Source organism: Lontra canadensis, unplaced genomic scaffold (genome assembly GCF_010015895.1).
Source record: "Lontra canadensis isolate GAN:19392208 unplaced genomic scaffold, GSC_riverotter_1.0 scaffold21, whole genome shotgun sequence".
In the NCBI taxonomy this organism is placed as follows: domain Eukaryota; kingdom Metazoa; phylum Chordata; class Mammalia; order Carnivora; family Mustelidae; genus Lontra; species Lontra canadensis.
Window position 1 is genome coordinate 18,582,914 of NW_022631015.1, and position 24,140 is coordinate 18,607,053.

Sequence of the window (24,140 nt, forward strand, 5' to 3'; positions counted from 1 at the left end):
AATGTGCAAACCAAGTAAGTTCCTACTTTCCACTTAATTCATAACTTCAGTTTTTAAAGGGTCTAAAAAATAGATATATCAAAAAAGAAAATGTTACGAAATTAGCCTACCTTTCTGTCTTTATAGAAATATAACGTTTGTTTTCCTCTATCTGGCATTACATTTAATGTATTTCATATTAAGGCTCATGTTCAAAACTGCATTAAGTAGTCTCATATATGCAACGGCCTTGAGCAGAAGTCACTCAAATCTATGGTTCTGGGGGCGGGGGCATCAACGATTAGCTCCTGCCAATTCGATCTCCAACTTCATGCTGGGGCCACACCCCCTCGAGCTGCGCCAACCAATGGCAGAGCGTGCCAGTCACTGAACTCGCTGAAATTGTTTTAGACCTGCAGTGCCTTCCTTCCTTCCCTCCTACTCTCATCTCGTGGGTCAGATATGCATTTTAATCTGCTGGCTGTTCCGGCCTCTCCAGCTCCCCTCACAGGCATTTCACATGACAAATCTCTTACTCCTGTTCCCATCTTAGCATCTGCTCCTCAGAGAACCTGGACGAATACAATACATAATATGGAATTTCTAGATCATGGTCAATAAATAATTACTTATGGGGCGCCTGGGTGGCTCAGTGGGTTAAAGCCTCTGCCTTCGGCTCAGGTCATGATCCCAGAGTCCTGGGATCGAGCCCCACATGGGGCTCTCTGCTCGACAGGGAGCCTGCTTCCTCCTCTCTCTGCCTACCTGTGATCTCTGTCTGTCAAATAAATAAATAAAATCTCTTAAAAAAATAATTATTATTATTCAATATGAAGTCTGCACTATTAGGTCTAGGTAAAATCTTGTATTGTTGTCATTATTTTGGGGTTGGGGGCGGGGATGTCCCTTCTGGAGAGAAAAAGAAGCTGTGAACCAAATAGAATTCCTCGTCATCTAGACTACTTTCAACAGTATATTGCTTCTGTTTTAAACATCTCAAGCAGTTTCAAGTAACTTAAGAAATAACTCACACATGTGATCATGGGTTTATTAAACACAACACACTAATAACCAGTGAAAAAGCAGATCTAAAACCTGCAACTAGAACTAGAACCTGTTCACCAAGAGGAGACGGAGTTAGCATCCTCCTACCTACTCACTTTTCTGTGGGAGTAAGGAGTGCCATATGCTCCTGCTCAGAAGACTTCCTCTCGCCACATTTTTCATTGATCAATTTACTTCCACTTATGAGTAGATCAGATGCCAAATTTAGAATGCCCAAGTTAGGAGACTTGAGAGTCAAATCCAAAAAGCTACTGACTTAAAAGATGGAACTCAAATACCATCCATGTTGTATTTCAGTCAGAACCTAAAATAATCCAAGACGTGTTTGACGGTTTATGATTAGAATTCATGCTAACTTTTGCAAAGCTGTAAAACCCAGCACACACGAGCACACACTACAGGAGGGACACAAAAAGGCTCCTTGGTGTAGCCAAAGAACTTCTTCCGAACAACGAGGCCTCAATGCCCAGATTTTGCACCCTCTGGGAAGCATGCCTTGTCCATGGATTTGTACACACTCACTAGTAGTAGGTGTTGCACTTGAATCCATGGGAACCATCTGATCAGTCTGACATCAAGGTTTGAGTCCAGCATGGTTGAGGTGGGGCCATTTCTCTTGTCTTACAAAATGTCTCCATGGTTAAGGGGGAAAAAAAAAGATAATCAGATCAACTTTTGAGGAAGATAGGATAGTAGGAGGATCCTAAGCTCACCTTGTCCCATAGATACAGCTAGAAAATAGCCACATCCATGTAAATGACTCAAAAGAATGACCTGAAAACTGGCAGAACGGACTCTTCCACTAAACACAGAGAAGAGGCCACATGGAAAAGAGTAGGAAAGGTGGAGACATGGTTGGGAACCAATCTGGTTGTAGGAGGGAGGGACACTGCAAGCATGGACAGGAGAAGACCCCATACCAGGCACCCCACGTACTGGGGACCCACACTGGGAAAATGAACCCCCATCACCATTTGGCTTTGAAAACCACAGAGGCTTAACTTTGCCAGTTCTTATAACCAGCAGGGCTTAACATCTAGAACCTTGAAAATCAGCGGGCTCAGCTCTCAGATGGCTGGAGGGTGATAGGGAATGGAGTCTTGAACCCTAAAGAGACAGCATAGCAAATAGCCCTGCTGAGATAGAGAAGCAGCAGTTTGAAAAATACCTGAAAGATACTGCAGTATACAGAAGATTTATTTGCAAATCTCAGAATGCGTGCTTGAGGGCCAGGGAATCTTTAGGAATCTTCTCCAAAAACAAAAAGCGCCACTTCTCTCCCCCACACCAATGCCTAAATAGGACACCCACAGAAACCAGCTCAAACTCTCTCCAACTAGCTTGCTAATACCGCACAACACCCACTCTCCTGCCCCATCTGATCTGCCCTTGGCAGGAGTCCATTCAGAAATCACCACAAGCTGGCATTGTGCGAGCAGCCTCAACAGGGACCAACACCACTGCAAGTGACTCTTGCCTTGGGGAGAGGGAACAATAACCACACACAGCAGTTAGACTGTGACCCCACCAGTGGACTGGGGCAGGCATCTGGTCTGACTGAAGGCCCCACCCACCAACTAGAGCCGTCAAACAAACAGGAAGCATACCCTTCAGTTCAATGTGACCACAGCTCTGGAAAATAGCTAGTCTGAGCCAACTCAAGCCCAAGGCAGCCCAACTGGCCCACTAGCAGCAGAGGACTCAAATCCTGCCCACAACAGGCATCGAGAGCCATTGCAGACAACTGAACTGAAGGCACATGCAGCTCAGCCACAATGGTAGGGCACAGTCAACACACATAGGAAACCACCATGAAGCACCAGGTCCTGATGAACAAGGGACACTGCTCTGCAGGGCACCACAGGACCTCTTCTTTGTAAGGCCACTACTGTCAGGAGTAGAAGACAGAGCTGACTTTCCTAACACAGAGAAAGAGACACAGAGATTTAGACAAAATGAGGAGACAAAAGACTATGTCCCAAATGAAAGAACAAGACAAAAAGAGAGGAAAAGACCTAAATGATAGAGAGATAAGTAATATGCCTGAATGATCATTTAAAGTAATGGTCATAAATGTACTCACTGGAGTATCGCAGTGAGACATTCAAGAAAGAGACAGAAAACATTAGAATGAACCAATCAGAGATAAAGAACTCAATAACTAAAATTAAAAACATACAGGAGGGAATAAATGGTAGACTAGAGAAAGCAGAACGGATCAGCAACTGGTAGGACAGGGTAATGGAAAGCAGTCAAGCTGAACAAAGAAAGAAAAAAGAATAATAAAAAATTAGAGAAGATTAAGGGAACTCAGTGACACCATAAAATGTAACAACATTTACACTGGGTCCCAGAAGAAGACAAATGGGGCAAAATTTATTTCAAGAAATAATAGGTGAAAACTTCCCTATTCGGGGAAAGGAGACAGAAATCCAAATGCAGGAGGCACAGAGAGCATCCCCTCTCCCCAAAAAATCAACCCAAGGAAGTCCACACCAAGACACAAGAAGTGAAAATGGCAAAATGTAGTGATAAAGAGAAAAATTTTAAAACAGCAAGAAAAAAGAAATTGGTTACATATGAAGGAAACTCAAAAGGCTCTCAGCCGATATTTCAGCAGAATTTTTGGAGGCCAAATGGGAAAAGTATGATATTTTCAAGTGCTGAAAGGAAAAAAATCTGCAGCCAAAAATACTCTGTCCAGCAAGGCTATCATTTAGAATAGAAAGAGAGATGATGAATTTCCCAGATAAGATTGACACAATTGACAAACCTTTAGCCAGACTCCTTAGAAAAAAAAAAAGGAAGCAAGAGAGAGAACTCAAATAAACAAAAGTCAGAAATGAAAGAGGAGAAAGAACAACAAAAACCACAGAAATACAAAGGACTATAAGAGAATTTTAGGGAAATTATATGTCAACAAAATGGACAACTTGGAAGAAATGGATAAAATCCTGGAAGTATATAACCTCCCAAAAGAGAATCAGGAAGAAATAGAAAATTTGAACAGACCAATGACCAGTAATGAAATTGAATTTAGGGTCCAGGTCAGACAACTTCACAGGTGAATTCTACTAAACACTTAAAAAAGCCTCAATACTTAGTCTTCTTAAATAATACCTCCACCAAAAAAAAAAAAAAAAAAAAAGAAGAAGAGGAAGGAAAACTTCCAAATTTATTCTATGAGACCTGCATTACCCTGATACCAAAATCAGATAAAGCCATTACAAAACAGAACAAAAGAAACTACCAACAAAAAAAAGAGAACTGCAGCCAATATCTGATGAACACAGATGCAAAAATCCTCAACAAAATATTAGCAAACCAAATCCAACAATACATTTAAAAATAATCATTCAACACAATCAAATGCGATTATTGGAATATTCACAAACCCATCGATGTGATACCTCACATCAATAAGAGAAAGGATAAAAACCATGGATCATTTCCAGATGCAGAAAAAACATGGATATTGTATCCATTCATGATAAAAACTCTCAACAAAGTAGGCTAAGAGGGAATATACCTTAACATAATAAAGGCCGTATATTTAAAAAAAAACCCACAGCAAATATCATACTCCATGGTGAAAACTGAGAGCTCTCCCCCTAAGATCGGGAACAAGACAAAGATGTACACTCTCCTTTTTATCCAACATATTACTAAAGGTCCTAGCCACAGAAATCAGACAAGAAAAAGGAATAAAGGACATTTAAATTGGTAATGAAGAAGCAAAACTTTCACATTTGCAAATGACATGATGCCATATATAGAAAACCTCTTGATCTGATAAGGGGATTCAGTAAGATCACAGGATCCAAAAGCAATGCCCAGAAATCCATTGCATTTCTATACACTTGTAAGGAAGTAGCAAAAAGAGAAATTAAGAAAATAATCCCATTTGCAACTGCACCAAAAAGAATAAAATACCTAGGAAGAAACCTAACCAACGAGGTAAAAGAGGTGCAGTCTGTAAGCCAAAAATCACTGATGAAAGAAATTGTAAATGACACAAATGGAAAAATATTCCATGCTCGTGAATTGGAAGAATATTGTTAAAATGTCTACACTATCCAATGTAATATACAGGTCTAATGCACTCCCCATCAAAATACCAACAGTTTTCACGAAACTAAGACAAATAATCCTATAATTTGTGCATAACCACAAAAGACTTCAAAGAGCCAAAGAATAACAACAAAATCACAGAATCAACCCATCAAACATACTTGGTAGAACTCAAACTCATGTCCTTGGAGTTAAATTCCCAGTGATGGTGCTAGTTATCAAAAAGCCAGCAGAAGCCTGAAGAAGAAACATGAAATAAGCAAATCCTGAAATGTCCCTGCAAATATCACTTCTCGGCCCCTATGACAGAACCCAATTATTCACACCTACTGGGTTGGTCAGAGGGAAGGGTCAAAATGTCATAAACCAACAGAAGAAAACACATTTCCATGGACAAACAGGCAAATGATCACCTCCCACCAGCAAGGGGTATAGGCAAGAGATATTTCTATGATGCTCCAATAAGGTAACAGGGAACACAGAGAGCTATTATTCCAGTCCTAGAGGCCATAGTTCACCGTAATACACACTGGTAATATGCTTGCAAATATATTTTAATAATACTTAAGATTTCTTATTATAATCATATGAAAAAAGCAATTATTAAAATCACCAATAAAACCCCCCAACAGAACCACACTGTCTTAGCATTTTGAATAGCCCTTTCCAGCCTCTCCTATGCATGTCCACATTCATTAAAAAAAACGGTGGGGGAGAGTCTTAAGTCATGTATTAGCTCTGCAGTTTTGATTTTCCATTTTACTGTAAGCATTTTTCAATGTCACTAAACATTCTTTGAAGACATCAATTTCAGTAGATACACATTCGTACCATCATTTGATCACTCACCTCTTTTGGACCATTTAGGATGCTCCCAGTTTTTCACTACTATTGACAACAGCTGAACACACTTATGAATAAATTTGATTTCCTTAAGGTAATTCAATCCCTAGGAAAATTCCTAGGGATAGAATATGACTTTTTAAAGATTTTTATTTATTTATTTGAGAGAGAGAGCGAGCAAGCACACGGACGAGTCGGGGGAGGGACAGAAAGAATCTCAAGCAGAATCCCTCTGAGCACAGAACCCCAAGCAGGGATTGATCCCACGACCCTGAGATCACCATCTGAGTCGAGATCAAGAGTCAGGTGCTTAACGGACTGAGCCACCCAGCTGCCCCTAGAATATGTTTTTTTAAAATAAAAAATTCTGGCTTGAAATTTTATGGCGAAGTTGCCTTCCAGAAGGGTTGTACCAATTTATACCAGCGCTCATTTCAGACTGTTTTTTGAAAACACACAGGCAACCCCAATTGCCAATGTGATAGGAGAACAATGATCGGCCTGAATCTGGCCCAGCCAGCAACGAGGAAATAAAGGTTCTTCTTGCTGCTTCCTCAGAAAACTCAATTTGTACTTTTCTGTGAGCAAAAAAGAAGAATTTGTTCCCGATCATCACAAACTTAGAAGGAATCAAGTACCAGCTTTATTACAAGCCCGTGTTGAGCTTGCCCCAGAAGAACAGTAAATGTTCTGGTATTTTTAATAGCTCACACTCACAGAGAAACCACAAAGGACATCCCCCGCTGCATGTCTTGATAGAAACTGTATTAGCGGCAATAATAAAACTATCTTCTGTGCTATCCTCACTATTAATGCCAGTCCAGCCCAAGAAAACTTGATTACTTGCACAATGACAAAATTTCAAGGCCCAGAATAATCTAAAGCACCAGTTTATGGGTTCCCCCAAATTAAAGACATATATATGTTGTTTGACACAAACGCCGATCTCATCTCATCCCATTCAATTCCTGACTGGGCTCTTATTCTAAAGACCGAATAAAGGATGCAAAGCACCAAGACTTGGATGCGTGCTCCAGAGAGAACAGCTCTCTTGTCAGGCTGCTCTAAGACACCAGAATTCGGCTGCAGAACACTACTTTATTCCTCCCCAAGATAAGACTTTAAAACTGAAATAAATGTCAGTGTGAATACGAATTCCATTCTGAAGGGGAACTGCTCGTTGTTTGCAGGCTCATTCTTGAAACAGACATTGGTCAGGAACCTCTAACTGACCACTTGAGATTGAAAACATCTTGTCCATTTCAGGCTGGTATTTACCTCTCCGTTTGTCTCTCCAAGAAGGTGGAGTCACGACATGAGGCATTTGTGCATTTGTGGTGGGAGGGAACAAATAATGCTGCTTAAGAATGTTCTAGAACTTAAAAAAAAAAAAAAAGGAAGAAGACACACCCAAGAACCAAATAGCCAGGGCACTAAGAACTAAAACCTACAGGTAATAGACACAGCTTCTTTGTATCTTTTCCCACAGTGTCTTTTCCAGTTCAAACATTCTATGTGGTTTTTTGGTTTTTTTTTTAAGATTGAATTTATTTAGAGAGAGAAAGCATGTTGGTGGGAGGAAGGGCAGAGTGAGAAGGAGAAAGAATGTCCAGCAGACTTTGAGCTGAGCTTGGAGCCCCCCCATGTAGGGTTCCATTTCAGAACCCTGAAATCATGACCTAAGATCAGGAGTCAAATGCTTAACCGACGGAACCCCCCAGACATCCCCAAGCATTCTATAGCTTTGTGTGTAATGCTAGAGCCTTCTTAATACAAGGAGATCTTTAAAATGCCCAAGCACAGGCATCCCTTGAGGAAATGCATTGGACCCCGCTGTTGGAAGTCAGGCTGACAGTGATGGATTCCACTGTCCCCTGCTGTCTGAGTCCCCAGATCCACCACATTTCATAAGTGAATTCTGCCGGTTCTGGCTGTACTAAAAATGAATCAGTGATCATTCAAGAGTTTATGGTGTTATGGACAGAACTGACGGAAGAGGAGGTGTGAGAAGAAGGGGGAGAATGGGGGACCCTGGAGGCATTCCCCCTGCAGGATCAGGAGCAGGGGACAGCTGTTAGCCCATCAAAAGGCGTGCATTCATAAAACACTGTACTGCTGTCCTACAGTGGCCATAACTGATTCCCACAAATCAGGTGGCTTAAAACCAGAAACTTATCATCTCACTGTTTTTCGGAGGCAAGGCATTGGCAGAGCTGGCTTCTTCTGGAGGCTGCGGGAGAACCTATTCCACATTCTCCTCTAGCTTCTGGGGGCTTCTGGCCATCCCTGGAGTCCTTCGGCCTGTGGCTACATCACCCTTCCCTGTGCCTGCGTCTTCACACGGCCTTCTTCCCTCTATAGGTCCCCAGCATCTGTGTCTCCCAGGGCCTCCTTAGGAGGATGCACCCCCCCATAATGAAGGGAGAGCCCGCCCTCATCTAGTGCGTCCTCATCTTAACTAGTTACACCTACAAACATGCTCTATCCAAAGAAGAGCAGGTTCTGAGGTTGAGTTCAGGAAGACATGAATCAACCCAGCACACAGTGATGCGGGCACAGGGGAACGTCCCCTACTGACTCGAAGTCGGTAACTTTACACGCATTCCACAGGCTTTGCTCGTCCCTGCGTCCTGGAACCCGGCCTGGCGGGTTCGGGGATCTCAGTCAGCGGCTGCGGAGTGATACATGAATGAACCTCTTGATTCGGCACCAAAGCCTTTCCTTGGATCATGGACCTGCTGAGTGACAGCCTCTCTCTTCCATAAGCTACCTCCAGACTCCTTTCCTCCAACGTGGACCGAGAGGGTAAAAGCAAGTCAGGAGGCCTGCATTGCAAAGAAGGGAGAAGGAGGCATCTTTCTGGGCCAACCACGGGTCCCTGCCACAGTTCCGTGCTCTTGTAAAGCTGTTCCCTCTGCCTAAAACACCCTTCCTCCTACCCCACACCTGGCACTGTGCCTAGCATACTGGGGACTCAAAAGCTCTTAATCTCACGAAACAAACTGAGGGTTGCTGGGGGGTGGCGGGGGGTAGGGAGGTTGGGTGGTTGGGTCATGGACATTGGGGAGGGTATGTGCTATGGTGAGTGCTGTGAAGTGTGTAAACCTGGTGATTCACAGACCTGTACCCCTGGGGCAAATAATATATAATTAATAAAAAAATGATAAAAATAAAATAAAAATTAGGGCCAGGAGCTCCTCTAAGTGTGTGTGTGGGGGGGGGGGGGTACAGTTTGGGGGTGAAACCAAAAAATGAAGTTTGTTGATTAAACACCAGGGAGAGTTAGGATCGCTGTTTAAAAATGATTTTTAACATGATTTTAAAAATTATTTTTGCTCCCGTACTTTCCCACCCACCTCATTAGAAAGTAAGACGTTTGCAAATTTGTTTCAGAAAACCTGAACAACTGTGCTGCATAGCCTGCGGGGAGGGGCATGCAGGAAGGAGCCAAGTCAAAGAGAAACGTAAAATCCAAGAGCCTGAGTGAGGTAGGGAGAACCGATGCATGAAGGGGCAAATCACAGACACAGAAACTTGAGGACAAGAAAGTCCTTGTGCCCCAAAGCAACACATCTCCCTTCCCAAACCTCTTCTTGGTGGGACCCTTGAGTTACACAACTGGCGAAATTCACAGAAATGAGCCACGAGTTGCAACCGTTTTTATTTCATTACCTGTTCTCCAATAACTCACGGATTCAAGGGCAAGTCAACCTGAGGGGAGAAGGCGGGCTCTCCCCCTGACCTCAGACTCCTGCAGAAAACAGACCCGAGCTCCTAGGGAAGTAACACAGCCACTATAATGAGTTACGACGACTCACTCTGCCTTACAGTCCATTCCTCAAGATTCATAAAACGCTCTTCCCGAACCAACATCGACAGCGTACACAATTTTCACTGCTCTGCCCACGGCCTTCGCCAGGTGACCATCAGGAGAGGGGTGGCCCCCTAGGTTAAGGTCATGGTGACAGACAAATTTTTACGATGAGTACGGAGACCCTTGCTGTGCTGGGTATTACCTTCTAGTTGCTGGAAGTCAGGGGAATCTGGGGGAGAGGCCAGGGCAGCCGGGGGTCACCCAAGGGGGTCTGCTTCTCAACTCGTATGGAAGAATCTCGCTATGATTAAAAATCAGCATGAGATAAACACCAACCCTGTGTTAAGAGCCTCAGACTAGGGGCCGGGAAGCTATTTCTGTAAAGAGCAAGATAGTAAAGGTTTTGGGCTGTGTGGGTCACGCGTCACAACCCTACCACCAGTGTAGCGTAAGAGCAGCCCGAGACGACACGTAAGTGGGTCAGTACCCAGCTGTGCTCCAACGTAGCTACAAAAACAGGCGGCAGGATGGGTAGAGCCCACGGGCCCCACTTTGCCACCCCCGCCTTACAACACGGCAGAGCTCATCAGACCTTCCAACCCAACCTCATCAGAGTGCGGTCTTCCCAACCGACCGGTCAACCCAACCACTTGAGCCTCACAGACCCCAAGAGACCGAGTCGAAGGCCAAAGTCCAGGTCCCCCCCCCCACCCCGCCCAGATGAAGATACTCACCCGGAGAAATCCGTAGTGAGGATTCCATAGTGGAAGATATAGATGCGGCTGACGTGGCACAGTGTCAGGTATGCCATGGCTACGAAAAAGGAGTATCTGAAACCAGAAAGAGGGTCTGATGATTAGGCAGCGCGGTAACACCGTCGATTTCCTCCTCTTCCTCCCCCTCACTCCCCACACGCAAGCCACCCCAAAGTCCTCCCGGCTTGGTCTGCGGCCCAGTCCGTGCACTGCCCTCACTTTCCCACGCACTGCCGGGAGCCCTTCATCTTTTGTCACGGGGACAGCACGATGGAGTCACCCAGGGAGCTCTGCAACCGCAGGCACCTGCACCGCACCCTCCCGATATGGGGGCTAAACGGGTACAGGGCATGCCCGGCATGTGTGACTGCACTGGGCGGCCGGAGCTGGGAACCACGGCCCTGTGAGGGCTGCACTCAGATTCTCCAATCCACACACCACCATCCTCACACCGGATCTCTGCAAAATACAGCCCAGCGTGACGCTGCCCACCAGTCCCTTCCTCAGACACTTTGTTCTCCTGGCTTCCAGTCTCTGTGTTTGCTGCCCACTGCCCATCCGTCCACGGCTCCTGCTCAGCTAATCTTACTCTACTTACTCCATGGGTGTGAGCGTTCCCAGTGCTCTGCTCGGGACGCTCCCAGCCCACGCCTGAGGCTGCAGGGACCACATACTCTGGATGATTCCATGGCTTCCTACGGACACCAGCCCTGACCACATGGAATGAACTGGCAAAACACACGCACGCACGCATACCCATACGCGCGCGCACGCACACACACACACACGCCATGCAGAGCACTCATCAATTTGCCATTATATCTAGGTGACATGAAAGGACAAAAATTCAAATGAGTAAGTTCTGAAGACTCAACTGTCTTAAGTGATTTGTGGATCTGCAGTCAAATGCTCTACCCCTGAGTTGAGATTTGTCGATCTGGAAGCAGCACGCCATCTAACAAGATGAGGGGAGCCCCACGGAGAGGTACAAAACGGAAGGTTTGTATAGGCAGAAGGGTGGACAAGGGAGTGACCAGGGAAAGAGAAGAAGGGACTGTTTCAGGCAAGGTCACTTTCCCTCAGAGAGAAGCATCTTACCCTGCATCTTCCCTTTGGGGGATGGAGAGGGCCACGTGACAGATCTTCCTTGGTGCGGACCAGAAAACTTCCTGGTTGACCAGGGAAGACCCCTGTTTCTGGGGGAGGTTGAAAACTGCAGCAAAGTTAGGGTATTAAGCCTCGGTTGGGGGAGTTGGCCCAAGGGACTCCGTTGTGGGTCTGAGGTTTTCTTTCTAACAGTGATAATCGAATTAACCATTGTTTCCCCAACTAGACCAAGAGCCCCATGAAGGCAAGAATGTCTTGTGTGTTTCACTCTCAAGAGCAGACAGCTGCACGCTACAAGAACCAACAACTAAATGAGTGCTATCTGTCGTAAAAGCCTCCAGTGGGTCCCACTGTCCAGTCACATCCAAACTCCTGAACGTGACATGTGACATGCTTCGCACACTGAGCTCTACCTTTCCCTTCCGGACTCCTCTTCAGCCTCGCTCCATGTCCCCCTTATGTTCGAATGACACCAGCTGCTCCCTCTCCACCATGAGAGCCTCCATTCTCAGGCTAAACGTCTTCCACATGCCGCTTCCCCTGCCTGCAACCCCCTTCGTCTCTACTCTACCTGTGAACTGCCTAGTTACCAGGTAAGGCTCAGCAACCAGTCAGTCCCCTGGCTCCCCAGCCCACCTCCAGCACCATTCACTTCTCCATTCTCAGGACTTCTCTAGGGCTGCATGCCAACATACACAATTATAATGCTGAAGTTATATGCATGTGTCTGTTCCGAAAACACACTGTGACCTTAAGCATCCCTACCCTTGACCACAGACGGGCTTCGTGGACTGTTAGTTGAAATGAACTGAAAGGAGTACATTCAAGGAATGTAAGGAGTACATTCAAGGAATGTACATTCAAGGAATGAATCACTCAAGGAATGATAAAAACCCACATGGTAGCAAGGGAGATCCAGACAGTGAGTGGGAAGGAGTTCCGTAAACACCAAAGTACTACCTGTCTTTATGTTCTCCTTACTGTTATTTACAAACAAAGATGTTACGACCCCCCCGCCCAAAAAGACCTTCCCAGCCTCAGGTTCATCTTTAAAGCTTTCCAAACAGAAAGACGGTGAACAAAGCGAGTGAAGAAGAGAAAGCAACTCCATGAAGAGCTAAGCAGAAGAAGGATGGAGCTGGGGAGGCCTTTCTGCATCTCACCTCTGCTTCTTTCTCTGGCCAGTTCGCGAGGGTCAAGGCAAAAGCACAAAGTGAATTCGAAAGACAAATTCTCCCAGGGCCCTTTTGAATGCAACCGTTGCCTGCTTCCTCTTTCTCCTCAACAGGCGCTAGACCCTTACGTTCCCCAGCCCCTCCACTCAGAGAGAAAACCCAGTTCAACTCATTTGTTATCATAAGAGCTATTTATCAAAGATGGTGCCAAGTATTGTGCCCCAATACAACAGGGCACTGTACTCATGCTCTGGACAAACCGGAAAAAATCCAAGGAATCCAGGAGTGGTAGAGAGAGCATGTATTCTGGAGAGAGACCAACATGACTTCAAATCCCAGCAATGGCGAAACTCTTTCGAGAAGTCCAGAAAGCAGTTCTTTTAGGAAGGAGGGCTGTGGCAGAGCCTGGGGCATAGGGGATACTATTCCCCTGCGGCCCCAGGTGGTGGTAACATGATGTATTTAGTCGGTACAAACTCATGGATCTGTATGCCTCTCTACCTCTCTGAGCTTTCAATTTCCTCCCCTTGGCTGGGAGAAAAAGATCTGAATCCCATAGAATTGTCCTAGAAAGAATATCTTTGCAATAATGATACTGATACACTAAATAAGACTTTATATATTAAAAAAACAATGAAAACTATTTAAAAGAGCTTGGCTGGGGCACCTGGGTGGCTCAGTGCATTAAAACCTCTGCCTTCGGCTCAGGTCAGGATTCCAGGGTCCTGGGATCGAGCCCTGCATGGGGCTCTCTGCTCGGCAGGGAGTCTGCTTCCCCCCAACCCCTATCTTCCTGCCTGTGATCTCTGTCTGTCAAATAAATAAATAAAATCTTCAAAAAAAAAATAAAAATAAAAGAGCTTGGCTTAGCCCTTGACACCAAGCAGGTACCCACCCACCCCCCAACAACTGGTCACTGTGTTGCACATTCTGACAAGAGGCTGTCCGTCTGAGGAGATACAAACTATATTCTGTTCCAGTTGGTTTAGATGGAATAAATGAACACCTGTGATTTCTGTCCAATATAGCAGCTTGGGAAGGAAACAGAGCCGGTGCGCCAAGAATTCTCTAGACAAAGACAACCACGTGTCCAGACATGGGTTAACTCCCCTTGACAGCAGAGACTGACCTTCCCCTCTGCCTCCCAGCCAAAGGACAGAACTCTTGTGACCGGTTCAGCCAGGGGAAGAACGCAATTCACAAAGAGTCATGAAATCCTGATCCCAAAGGAAACTTAAACCCCACCTTTAAGAGGTGGGAAATCTGATGTACAAAGAAGCTGTGTGAACTATTTGAACCCCCGCTGCTAGAAAGTGCCAGATTTCCAGTCTAATGTTCTTTCCCTGCATCAGTAGGAAGCCACTTCCCTCCATCAGGAACTATGAGCCACTCCCTACTTCTGCAATCTTGGCAACCACAGCAAAGAAAGAAGGGAAGAACTTGCTCTGGCGTCCTTTCTGGTCTTATGACACAGCCCTCTGCTACCACAATATTATGACGGGGCATCAGTCACAGCCTGTCTGGAAACCACTCAGCTTGGCCAAGGCTGGACTGTTCCATTCCTGGCCAGGATGAACACTGGGCCCGGCATGGAATGAGTGTGCGTGGAGGTTTCTTGACCCTCTGAAAAATGGTCCACACCCATCGGCATCACCCAAGTGTGGTGAGAGATGACAAGCCACAATTTGTAAGGTCATTAAAAATGTGCTATAGAGATGTAACAACATTTTTATTAATTGTTGCTCTGCTTCAAAACTCAGGTTTGGGAAAAGCCAGACATTTTCACTGCCGACCCCAACACTAAAAACAGCATTTTGCTATAATATGAGGCATTCCCAATACCAGTTCTTGGAAATATGGATTTCCTATTTCCCTTCTGAAGGAGTGACCCAATCCCTTTCAAGGAAGGCATTTGGGAGAGAGAGGATTATAATTCAATTTTTCAGAGCTCATCTGGACACAGAGTTGGGTGAAAATAAAATTTAGAATGGTGCAAAAATATTTTCCCTTGAAAACCAGACATTTGTTGCAAGTAATTTACAAGACTATCCATGAAAAATTTAAATTTCAATGATTTTCAGAAGGAAAATTATTGTGCTGTCTTATTAATCAAAGACCCTACTGAAGTTCAAAGAAGGCATCTGCTTTTTCAGAAACGCCATCAAGAAAGAAGTCATAGCAGGGCAAATGTCTCTCCAAAGGTGTTTGGTCACTCCTTCCATAAATATTTATTGAGCCCTTACTTGTGCCTGGTATTGTCCTAGACTCTGAGGACACAACAGCGAACTCTGTTTTCATAGAGCTTGCGATCCAGCACCCCTGAAGGCAGAATTAATACTGAGGTTTCACACAGGCCCTGGGGAACACAGACAAGGCTTAACAGGTATACAGGTGTCCGAATCAATGATCCAAACATTGTTGCCTTCAAGGCAGAATTAAGTTAGCTCTGTAGCTTTTAAATCAAAATATCATAGTACGAATACTTCTTCCCCTTTTAACATTTTATGGTACATATTTTAAGTACACAAAGTTTCAACGTAGGCACACACCTAGAAAACCATAGCCACATTCCGGGTAACAGACATATCCGTCGCTCCCACACACACTCTTCCTGCCTCTCTGATCGGATCCTTCCTCATCTCTGTGGACCAGCCCAGCCCAGCTAACCTCCGATCCGATCTCTGCCGCTACAAATTAGTTTGCATTTTCAAGAACAGATTTCTGTGGCATCCTTTATTCCCCATATTTACTCCATGTGACTGTCATCAATCATTCCCTCTTCTCAACCGCGGAGTATTACCCCACTGTGGGGACCATTGGGACTGTTTCCAGTCTGGAGGCTACCACAGAGCGGCTTCTACTCTGAAATGTTTGCAAAGTGTCCTCAGCATTTAGGGACCCCCCACCTCTCCTTCTGATACCCCAGAGAACTTAGGATATGCAACTTGTGGTGGGCAAAACAGGGAAGGTACCCCTTTATGCTGGGAACACATTACAGAGGTCACAAAAAACCCACACGTGGTCTAGTTCACTCCCAGAACCTTACCTGTGAATACTGGATACATTTGCGGTGACCATGATTCCGTAGCACATCAACACCAGCACAAAAAGGTGTACGGAGTACCTTTAAGACATCACAGAGAGAAGGAGAGGCATTGAATATATTCCAAATTAACAGACCTACTGGACGCCCGTACCCACCCCTCCAAAAAGCCCATGAGCCATTAACTCGCATTTACGAAAGAGAAAATAAATTGAGTATTTTCGCTCTGTGTAATTAAGGTACTAGATCTTGAAATGGCAGGAGGAAGTGGCGGTGCTGGTGACGTCAGCAATCCATAAATGGAATGCTTACACCTTTGCACACGTACAATCGGGAGTCCAGAAGTATTCTTTCTTTCTTTAGAACATTTTTTTTTTTAATTTTAAAGCACCAGGACCCAAACTGACCTTTCCCAGACACCAAGAATTTCACCTGTTTGCTGCTTCAAAATACTCGTCATCCTTTCTCACATTTTTATTGGAGGAGGAAGAGTAGTAGTCAATAAAGTAGCTCAATAAACTCACAAATGTCCTTAAGTTGGACTTCTAGAAAGGTTGGTTCCTAAAACATCCCCCCCCTCCCCCGGAGAAGAGCCACTCCCAGGGTCACTGACTGGCTTACTTAGTAGAGTGTCATCTACAGGCTCTCTTTGTTAAGGAATGTCTCATGTTTCCTCAAACCAGCCCTAGAACTATTGTCCTACTCCAAGCACAGGACTGACACCAATTACCTCCAGCAGTAATGCAAGAAAAACACCAGTATCTACAACAGGTAGGAAGGGTTCCTCAGCTGGAAAATGAAACTTTATCCCATTCTATTTACATGACCCACGGGGAGGTGAGTCAAAGCATAACTTGTAGAAAAGTTCACAGAACCGACTTCTGATGGGTAGTTTATTGGTTCTAGGTTCTTAGAGAACATGGCCATTCCTGGGACATCCCCATTATCCTACAATAGGAGTAAATACTTCTTTCCTTGGTGCCTGGCAAATGCCAAGAACATTGCCACAAAACACCCAAATGATAAGGATTAGACTTTCTGAGGCTCATACTCACCAGCCAAAACAAAAGATGACAAAGTAGATGCCAAACATGGTGGCAAACGCGTGCCGGACATCGGGACTGGTTTTACCAGGACTCAGGTAGACGCGGAACCAGAACGCAGCAAACAGAGCAACGAGCTGACACGCCACGAAATTCACCTGCATGGGGGGGGTCGAGAGAGAGAGAGAGACTCAGACCTTTACCTTTTACCTGCGTGGGAATCCTCTCTACTCTTTCCAGAGTTCCACACTAAGATGCCTCTGAGCCCTTGGACTTGGACTGTTTCCTGGCAGAGTGCTCGTTTGGAAACGGTTGGGGAGACTGAAAACTCCCCATGCCCTCCGCTGACGGAAGAAGTGAGGAACCTGAGTTTCGTCTCCAATCCTTTAAGGCTAGCCCAGGTGGCTTGTCCACCCACACACAGAGGGCTTTTTAATGTACAACGGCCTCAGGGACTGTGGGGTCAGCTTGCTGGGTCTCTCTCCCCACTACCCCATGCCCACCCCCAGCGCCATCCTAAGATAAAGCACCGGTTCCGGGAGGGTCAAAAATGAATCAAATCCATGAAGCTTCCTTCACTGACTACCTAGGAAACTAAACGCTTCTCTCCAAAGTCATCGTTAGCTGTTTTGACTCTAATTTTTCTCATTTTAATTAACGCCAAGTTAACAAGAGCATTGCCCAAGCTAAATGGCATGAAAAATTCACACAAACAGCCCCGCCTTCAACTTCCAAATGCCAACCCTGTCCAATTATGCAAAACAGACGACCAACTTCCTTGGAAAAATCTCATTGGTCTCTCTCTCAAAAACACTGGACCTGAAAGAAACTATAAAAGCATTCCCTGATGCCCATCAGGAAGATCAGCTGATTTAACCCAAAACCAAAACAGACCACGTGATGGATTCATTAACGACACCGGGAACAGTGGTTCTAACCCCCCAGAACATTTGGAGTGAAAGCTTCGCTTTTAGAAGACACTTAATGGAAAAGGGATCGAGGATATAAATATCTGAATAAAGCCTCAAATTCAGCCTCAGCAGGTTTTCACACAACAGAAAATAGTAGCTATTAGTGACAAATATTAGGGTCGCCTCTGAGGTAGGGCTATAGGCAGTGACATCCACTCGACCTGAGCTTGTTCTCTTTTCCCAGTAAAAAACCAAGACTACTTTGGACCCCTGATGATGCACAGAAATACTTTTGGAGAATTTTTTTGTTTCATTTTTTATTGATTTATATTATTATTATTATTATTATCATTGAGTAGGTTCCATGCCCAGCATGGAGCCAAACTTGGGGCCCGAACTCACGACCCTGAGTTCAAGACCTGAGCCGAAATCAAGAATTGGCTGCTTAATCGACTGAGTCGCTCAAGTGCCCCTTTTGTTTCGTTTTTTAAAACTGACTGTGCTGAGTTTCCCCCTCTATTAGACCGTTTGTGTTCACCTGTCTCTCCAAAAACTTGATTCCGCTACTGCCTGCCATCACTTTCCACCCTGAAAGACAGAGAGGAGGTGAACTGTGACCTAGCCTACATGATGTGATCATACCTTTTTTTAAAAATCTAAATCCAGTTAGCCAACATATAGTACATTAGTTTCAGATGTAGAGCCCCATAATTCATCAGTTCTGTATAACACCCAGTGCTCACCACATCACGAACCCTCGTTAATGTCCATCACCCAGTTACGCCATCCCCCCAACCTACCCCCACAAGGTCATACCTTCTTATGTAGCCTAAATACGCCATCCCAGCTCTCCCTCTCATACACAGTGGAGAGGAAAAAAAACCATCTTAGCAAGGCTAAAAATGTAGAGGAATTGGCAAGTAGAAAGTCAAAGTTACGATCGTCTGTAGGTGATCAATCACACACTCTTTCCTTCTCTCGGCCACAGAGAACACAGTCACTGAGGAGAGCACCCAAGGGGAAATCCGTTCCATTCCTCTGGCCTGGCCCGTAATTACTGAGCACCCCTGCGCGAGAGGAAGGACTCAAAGGGCAGAGCAGTGGTTCTCAAGTGTAGTTCCAGACCAGCAGCACAGGCATCACCTGGAAAACCATCAGAAATGCAAATTCTCATGCCCCACCTGAGACCTACTAAATTAGGCGTTCCCAAGGTGGGTTCGGCAATGTGTGCTTTAACGGCCCCCCAAGGGATGGTGATGCACAGTCACTTTGAGAAGCACTGGCATGGAGAAGGGAGGCCCGGCTCCTGCCTCCAGGAGCCTATACCCTGAGAAAGGAGCACAATAACCTCCAGTCACTGTAAAGTAACATTAACATGATGTGAACTTGTTACATTATTATTATTCTCTTACACTCTGCCCCCTTTAGATCCAAAGTAAATAACAAGAAGCCTCATGATTAAGGAGAGAGGAGGCTCTGGCTAACAATCAGGAAAAAAACTGTTTAAATAGGTACAAATTGGTCCCAACCCTTCTGACGTAACTGGCATGGCGTCAGAATTTCCAAGGCATCAGGTGGTTCTCATAGGCAGGCAAGACAGAGAACACCTGCTTTAGCAGAATAAAGAGAGAGGCCTCCAAAGGCTCCCAGGAGAAACTAGGCTTTCCCAAAAAGAAGAATAAAGGACGGGGAGGTTGGCCCATGAAGGCGTGGGGCAGAGGTGAGAAGGAACAGATTTAAGCTTGGTGGCTGTCACTCAGCTGGTCCAGATTTCCGCAGCCTCCTGCCAGTCTCGTCAGCTGGTCTTGTCTTAAAAGAGGTGGATCCTTGCAACCCCCAAGGAAGAATAAGGCTCACGGTGCAAACATGCCATCTGATCTTGTCACCCCAGTGATCGCTAAAGAGGAAGAAACGCTCACGGGGTCACTGACGCAATCTGCCATCTTTTTGCCACCATACTCTGAACGCCCTAGTTCTGACTCTCAGGTGTCAGCTGGGCGACATTAGGTAATTCACTGATTCTGCAAACATTTACTGGTTGACATTGTATGCCAGATACAGGAGACAGTGGGCAAGACATTGTCACTACCAGCAAGTCAAGAAAAGAAGACTTACATGCTCTGGGTTTCAAAAAAATTTGTGGGGGGGGGGCGGTAAATAGGAAATCTGTGATTTAGGAGACCTGATCTCTAATGTCTCTTCTGGCTCTAATGCACTCTCATTCTAACCTAACCTGAATCCTTTCCCTTAACTGTTCTCAGTTAATGCCTAAATGCCAGATTTTGTTGGGGACTGGAAGCTTCCTGCTACACACAAACACAATCCACTCCCCCGTCCTCTTCCCGGGAGTGAGTCCCGGATGGCTTTCTGAATGTTCCCCGGCAAACAGTTCCAAGGCAAAGTTGGAAACACAGCAGAGCCATTTGGTTCTACAGGAGGTTTCTAACAGAATTGCTCTTCAACTCCCAGACGTACATCTTTTTTTTTTTTTTTTAAAGATTTTATTTATTTAACAGAGAGAGAGACAGTGAGAGAGGGAACACAAGTAGGGGGAGTGGGGGAGGGAGAAGCAGGCCTCCCACGGAGCAGGGAGCCCAATGTGGGGCTTGATCCCAGGACCCTGGGATCATGACCTGAGCCAAAGGCAGACACTTAATGACTGAGCCACCCAGGCGCCCCCCAGACGTACATCTTAAAAGGCACACACTGAGCCACAGTTAGATACCGCTTCGCACCCATGGGAATGGCTCTTATTTAAAAAAGCAAAATAGTAAGTGTTGGCAAGGATGAGGAGAAACTAGAGCCCTGTGCGTTGCTGGTAGGAGGGCAGGGTGGTGCAGCCCCTGTAGAAAACAATATGGCGCTTCTTCAGAAAATGAAGAATACAGTGACATAGGGCCCGGCAATCCCACTTCTGGATATTTACCCCAAAGAACTGAAAACTGGGTCTTGAATGAATATTTCTTCATCCATGTTTGTAGCAACGCTGTTCATAATAACCAAAAGGTGGCATCAACCCAAGTGTCTCTCAGTGGATGAACGGATCAACAAAATGTGGTCTGTGGACACAGTGGGAGTATTATCCCGCCTTAAAATAGGGGAAACTCTGACATAGGCTACGACACGGTTGAACTTTGAGGACTTGATGCTAAGCAAATAAGTCAGTCACAAAAGGACAGACATTGTATGATTCCCCTTAAACGAGGTACCTAGAATACAGTAGTTAAACTCATAGAGACTGAGAGTAGAACGGTGATTCATGGTAGACAGACTGAGCGGTGGAGGGAATGGGGTTATTATCTGATGGATACAGAGTTTCAGTTTTGCAAGGTTAACAGAATTCTGGAGGTGCGTGTTGGTGATGGTTGCCTGACAATGGGGATGTCCTTACTGCCATGGAACGGTACTGTGTGCTTAAAAATGGCGAAAATGGAATATTTTGTATTTTGTCTATATTACCACAATGAGAAAAAAAGTATAGGCTGAAGCAGGACTCCAATTTCTTTGCATTTGCTAACTTCCTATCAACTCTAGTAGCTGGTATGACCATGACCATCTCTGCGGCCAACAGTGGCAGGTTGCCATGATAATTCATGTAGGAACAGGATGAAATCTTTGTTTCTTTCCTCTAGATAGGGCCCATTGGGCGGCATTGTTTTTCAGAGCGATAAGTCACAATGGATTTGATTTGATCCATAGGATCTGCTTCCAAATCATCTTGAAAGGATGGAGAGACTGGAGAGAGCAGAAAGCAGTGGCTCTCAAGGAGGGATGCCTTACCCCCAGGTGACATTTTTGGCTGTCATCATCAGAAAAAGTAGCAGGGGAAAGCTCCTGGCCTCTAGTGGGTAGAAGCTAGGAATACCGCTAAACATCCTAACAGAGCCAGGACAGTCCTCCACAACAAAGAATTTTCTGGCCCAACATGTCGGGAGATCCCAAGTTATCAAATCACGGATCCTGGTACAGATGAAACACGACTGGCAACGAGCCGCAAACCGAGAGCTGAGCACATGAACGTTCATCCTACTCATCTCTCCACTTCTGTGTATGTTTGAGCCTTTCCAGAATAAGCGGGTTTTAAAAATTACATAACGCTGGAAACCAAATCACTGGCTTGAGATGACACAGATATTAAACTCTGGTGACTCCTAGCCCTTGAAACTAGGAAGGTCTCTTTATCCAAATTGGAGAAACACCTAAGTTAGTGAGATAAACATATCTTTGGTTTGTATAAACCAAAACAATAAAGGGATTGCATCTTCCTGCATAGTAAAAACAAACAAATGAGAAAAACCTTTTAGGAAAGGATCAAAGAAGAGTGTCCCATAAGAAGAGTGTCAATTACAAGAATTACAAAAGAAAAAGTTCTACCTTCAATAACCATCCCATGAAGATGAGCACTGGCGGTTATAGGCCACTGATGAATTATTGAACACCGCGTCGGATACTAACGATGTACTACATGTTGGTTAATTGGATTTAAATTAAAAATCATCATCATCATCATCATCATCATCACATGAAGTATGTGACTGCCTCTCCCACAAGCAGCAACAGACCCTGTGGTTTCAAGGGTCGACTGAGAGCCGAGTACCGGGCTACAAGACCAGGATCCACCATCTACTGGGGAAAGAGTGACAGGAACTTGCTGCATTTTGACTCTTAGTTCAGGTGACGGGGGTGATGACGGTGGTACCACTTCACAGGACTGTTGGAACTGACGATTATGTGAGATCACTTGAAACAGTGCTTGGCAAGGACAACACCTGCTACTAATGCTATCGTATACCCACTATGTTAACACACAAGCTACACATCGAATAACCCAATACACAGTAAGTTCTGTTGAGCTACTACAAACGGGCTTCCTCAGTGTCCTCCCTGCTGCCCTTGTACCAATTCCCTTTCCCACCCGGTGTACCGGCAGCCACCTGCGTCCTCCATGGGTCCCTTCTTTTGCAGGGAGAGGCAATGAAGCTTATGACAACGAGTCACTGTCTGGGTTTTCCTGCTCCTGAGTAGGGTTTCATAAACCTACAGCACAGATAAATCTGAGAACGTCAAAGCGGCCTCTACACACATAGGAAGGAGGCTGGGGGAATGATGCGGGTGTCTCCGTAGGAGACCGGTCGCAGGGCTTCTCAGAATGCAGCTCTGGGAGATGGCCAGCGCGGCTTCCCGGAGGCGCAGAGGGTGATGAACGACACGGACCACAGGTGTCACTCTGGCCCCTCTCCTGGGCTCTGAGGACAGCAAAGAGGCTGCAGAAAGCAGGCAGACCCGAGAAGTCCTTGCAGGTGCACTAAGAGAACACGACTATGAACCTGCCCTCAGGAGGCAGAGTAGAGTGGACAAAGCAGCCCCAGAGGTCAACACCCAAAACCAAAAGGAGAGAGTCCACTCCAGCAGAGGTGAGCAAAGCGCCAATCGCACAGGGACCCGAGGCCCTCACCACGGCTACAAAGGTCTGTAGACCCCTCAGGGCTTAGCTTATTCCTATAGCTGGAGAGGCGGACAAACCTTTGACATAACCAGCCTTTCACAGGAAGGGAGCTGCCTTGAAAGGGAATTTAGACTGAAAGCTAAATTAAGTTGAGCAGGGAGGAGTTCAAAAGCGATCCTTTTTTGAATCTCTAATCCATGGTTGCAAATTTTCAATCCATTGTCATCATCCCAATTAGAAATGCACACAAAATTTTACACAAAAAACATTTACCCTGGTATTATTTCTAGTAGCGAGAAGAAGAGACCTAAAAGTTCAACAATTAGTAAAGACGTTGATTAACACAGGCAACGACTCAAGGATGCACCTTGCATTATAATCCCTTTGGAAAGTACTGTGGTAGTATTTGTTCTAATACTATACTTCCAACCAGTTCCTGCAAATCACTCATTGGGTGACAAAAAGCAAAATGCTAAGAAGATGTGAAGGCATCATTTATAAGACAAAATGAAGTAAGATCTACCTTTCAAACACAGGACGGGAAGGATAGTAATGGTAAACCTGTACGGTCTAACAGTATTAATAATAGGCATTATGAAGCGCCTATCATAAAATGAAAAGCACTTGTTATAACTAATTAAAAAACACAGACTCTAAAATTTTGTGTATGCTTACAACTGGATTAAAAAAACAACAGTGGGGCACCTGGGTGCCTCAGTGGGTTAAAGCCTCTGCCTTTGGGTCAGGTCAGGATCCCAGGGTCCTGGGATCAAGCCCCGCGTCGGGCTCTCTGCTCGGCAGGGATCCTGCTTCCTCCTCTCTCTCTCTCTCTGCCTGCCTCTCTGCCTACTGGTGATCTCTGTCAAATAAATAAATAAAAATCTTTAA

The 24,140-nt window shown here is 45.3% G+C and overlaps 1 protein-coding gene across 1 annotated transcript in view; it reads right to left on the reverse strand.

The window, feature by feature from the left end:
- The window catches only part of MBOAT1 (membrane bound O-acyltransferase domain containing 1), a 109,849-nt gene that overhangs the window by 35,071 nt on the left and 50,638 nt on the right, over window positions 1-24,140 (reverse strand). Inside the window, exons 2-4 of the mRNA XM_032861628.1 lie at window positions 16,908-17,053; window positions 15,856-15,933; window positions 10,507-10,602 (exon numbers count right to left, since the gene is read on the reverse strand). Coding sequence (XP_032717519.1) covers window positions 10,507-10,602; window positions 15,856-15,933; window positions 16,908-17,053 — 320 coding nt within the window. The remainder of the gene's footprint in view (window positions 1-10,506; window positions 10,603-15,855; window positions 15,934-16,907; window positions 17,054-24,140) is intronic.